Source organism: Musa acuminata, chromosome BXJ1-4 (genome assembly GCF_036884655.1).
Source record: "Musa acuminata AAA Group cultivar baxijiao chromosome BXJ1-4, Cavendish_Baxijiao_AAA, whole genome shotgun sequence".
NCBI lineage: Eukaryota > Viridiplantae > Streptophyta > Magnoliopsida > Zingiberales > Musaceae > Musa > Musa acuminata.
The window spans coordinates 25,445,078-25,448,351 of NC_088330.1; the positions used below are offsets into that span (position 1 = coordinate 25,445,078).

The 3,274-nt window shown below is 49.6% G+C and overlaps 1 protein-coding gene across 1 annotated transcript; it reads right to left on the reverse strand.

Moving 5' to 3' along the window:
* Positions 1–327: 327 nt before the first annotated feature.
* Positions 328–2,868, reverse strand: LOC135651077 (protein trichome birefringence-like 28). Its single transcript, XM_065170871.1, has 5 exons — positions 2,166–2,868; positions 1,901–2,072; positions 1,613–1,812; positions 1,375–1,530; positions 328–817 (listed from the first exon to the last, which is right to left on the reverse strand). Exons 1-5 carry the CDS (start codon positions 2,831–2,833, stop codon positions 457–459), a joined length of 1,557 nt encoding a protein of 518 aa, XP_065026943.1. The 5' UTR covers positions 2,834–2,868; the 3' UTR covers positions 328–456.
* Positions 2,869–3,274: the final 406 nt, after the last annotated feature.

Genomic DNA, 3,274 nt, shown 5'->3' on the forward strand with positions numbered 1-3,274 from the left:
ACCGGGGTGCGAGCCTACAATATTGATAAGGTGGAAGGAATGTTGAAAAGTAATTTATAGGACGTCAACTTGAGATAGTTTCTCTTGACGTGGTCCATGTTTTATTAACTCATAAGTAATAAAATGGTCCATGTTTTCTTGTAGTCGTATTCACCAAACCATAATTCCTATACCTAATGGTAGTCAGCACTATGTTGTATATATCAGACTTGCGTTCATCAAACTTGATAACGTGAAATTTACTCGCTCGCTCCTCCACCCGACAAGGAAATATACTATCCACTTTAGCAGAGTAAATCTCCTGCAAATGCTCCGGCTGCCATCCCGCAAAGAATTGGATCACCGTGTTAAATCTCTGGATAAAGAAAATGAGAGAGAGAGAGAGAGAGAGAGAGAGAGAGAGAATCAAAGATCGTTTGGCGCCGGCAGCGGAAGGGAGGGACCGGGAAGCCGCCGTCAATGCGTCCGGGAGCCGGCGGAGAGGATGTTGGCAAGGAGGATTTGGTTCCATACGTCGGGCAGGCCCGGCAAGCACCAGTGGATGCAGTCGGCGTAGGCGGCCGGGTTGGCCTTCTGCTCCGCCGTCATCACCGCCCCCTGCCGCGTCGTGTGCACGGACGTGTGGGCGTCCTTGCGCAACTCCGACATGGCCGTGATGTCGACGAAGGTGACCGGCACCCGCGACGTTGATTCCGCCGCCTTCTTGGCTTGACGGAACATGCTCATGTCGGTGCCCAAGGATACTCCGGTCATGTTCGTCAGTGGTAGCGTCTCCTTTGCGCATTTGATTCCGTCAGCGTTGCCCCAATCCGAGCTCCTGTTATGTACGAGATGGTAGTAGTCAACAGCTCCATACATATATGCTAATATATTACAAATCCACGCATTATGCACATGTGGGGAGGAAAGACTCATACCAAAAGTATAATTAAAAACAATAAAAATAATACATTATTTAATATGATCACATGAGGCAGGGAGACAAGTTTCAAGAGTTGGCAAATGGCTTAGTACGACAGATACCGGAGACAGCTGGGGGTAGCCTCTGCAAGTTGTTTGGGGGATGCTTGTAGTGGGCTGTGGGTTTGGAACGACTCATTGAACAGCTTGTGCGAAGACAAATTAAGACGTCGGATCCACCAAATGATATAAATAACTAGTTGCTAACTTGCTAGCCAGCAGTTTAACCCCGACGAATCTAAGGTGGGAGGGTGAGATCCACGTGTTACATGTTTTTTTTTTTTGTGGTTTTGTCAGATTACTCGATGCCCGATTCTAACGAGGAACATAGAACTATTGGCGTGGTTGCAGCACTTACAAATTACATCTCAGTTCTTCCGAGCTTCGAGAGGTGAGGACAAAAATGCAACTCACCTCGAATGAAGAGGAGACATGCTCATGTAGAACACTAACGTGCGCTTTGGATCTACGTTCTCGTCCAGCCATTTTGACCAAGTCCTCAGAACTCTCTCGTATGCTTGCGGCCTCGAAATCTCCTCATACTCTGTCCAATCTCTTGCCGAGGGTCTCCTGCTACCACAAAAACTCCATTACTGGTCCTACGGTAATCCAGCATCAACGAAACTCCCTTGTCACAGAAATTACTACTCACGAGACTTTGATTTTCTCTGTGTTCATCCACCAAATGTAGGTGTTGAAGACCAGGTAGTCCACCTCCTTCCACTGCACCGCGTGCTTCTCTATCGAATCCGCCTTGATAATCCGGTCCACAATGCTGTGAATGCGCGGATCGTCGGAGTTCGACTCCACCAGGAATGGCGCCCAGTAGAACTCGACCGTAGCGTTGTACTCCTGCAAGAAATTTGAGATCGGAACATTTGTGCCACTGCCATGCACGAACATGGATGAAGCACACATATATATCTCCATGCTCCGGTACCTCTGCAATGAAGATGATACGTGAGCCGTCCCTTATACGACCATTCTTGCCCGGTGGAGCGGCCGACTGCATCATGCACACCATGGACTCCCACTGGTTCCGATTCAGGGAGTCTCCGACGAACATTAGTCGCTTACCTCGCAGCCTCTCCAGCGGTAACCTCGCGTCAAACCTTGAACACAGATTCCAAACTTAGTTCATGAGCAACTGGGTAGAAGACCTGCGTGACGTTTGGATCATCAGTTGAACGGAAGGTACTACGCACTTGGGCAAGGTGCAGTCCTTAGGCTGCCACCTCCACTTCTGGTACATGTCTTCCTTCCGGCCGTTCTTCAAGCACGCCACCTGTGCCGAGAGGAACTCGCACTGGTCCTCGCGGTAGAGCGGGTAGTTCACGTCGTCGTAGACCCAGTCGCCACGCGAGAGATCGCATGTATCCGGCACCGTAACAATCGGCTCATCTCCGATGATGAACGGCGGTGTGATGCCATGGCCGGCTTCCCTGGCCACCGTCACGTTAGTGACAGAGGTAGCTGCGTTGTCCACGGTGATGGGCAATTCTTGGACTTTTGGGGCCTTAGATCCGTCCTTACCCTCCTCCTGCTCTTGCTGCTGCTGCTGATTCGTTGTCTTAGTCTTGGGCAGGTTGGATTGGGAGTATTTGTGGGTAGCAGGTTGGCCTTGGTGTTCCACGACAGAGCTGGAGATCAAGATCTCATAAGGGGAAGCCTCGTCCGTCTTGCGTGGAAAGAGGGAGTGTCGGGCGAGGGACTCGATGTCCTCAACGTACATGAGAAAGGCAAAGACGACGATGGTTAGGACGACGACGAGGACAGGGAGGTTGCCGCGTTTCTTGACGTAGGATCCGACATGCTTCACGACCGGCGGTGGGTCCGAGGCACCGAACGCAGGCTTCCGGCGGAGGGAATGCATGATGGTGGATGCTGTGGCTGTGGTTGTCTATGGCTTGATGAAGAGGAATCGGGCTATTTAACTGATAAGAAGAGGCGATTTGTTTACAGGATTATTGTGGCCGTGGTTGCCTGTGGTTAGGTGCCTAATTATCTGTTTCTCTGTCACGGAGCTTGTCGTCTTCATATTAATTTTATGCAGACCGGAGACGGAAGTAACATGTTTTCCTGGATCCGTGCGACAGAGAACAGTAACGGGAGGTCAATTATATATCGACATGAAGAGAGCAAGACCGCAGGTATCATTTATATGGTAATAAGAATGTCGGAAAAAGGTAAATTGGAAGTGTCGAACAGTAACTTATGATTTAGTAGTTATAGGGTGGTTGTCATTAGGTCCTATAAATAGGACAGTAGTTCATCTAGCAAGATACATTGAGAAAGAGAGATTGAGGAGAGGAAG

Coding starts and splice junctions, on each gene's coding strand:
- LOC135651077 (XM_065170871.1), bottom strand. CDS start 2,833: ATGCATTCCCTCCGCCGGAAGCCTGCGTTCGGTGCCTCGGACCCACCG. Junction 2,073..2,165: donor AAGGACTGCACCTTGCCCAA/GTGCGTAGTACC, acceptor TCTGTGTTCAAG/GTTTGACGCGAGGTTACCGC. Junction 818..1,374: donor ATGTCTCCTCTTCATTCGAG/GTGAGTTGCATT, acceptor CGTACATAACAG/GAGCTCGGATTGGGGCAACG.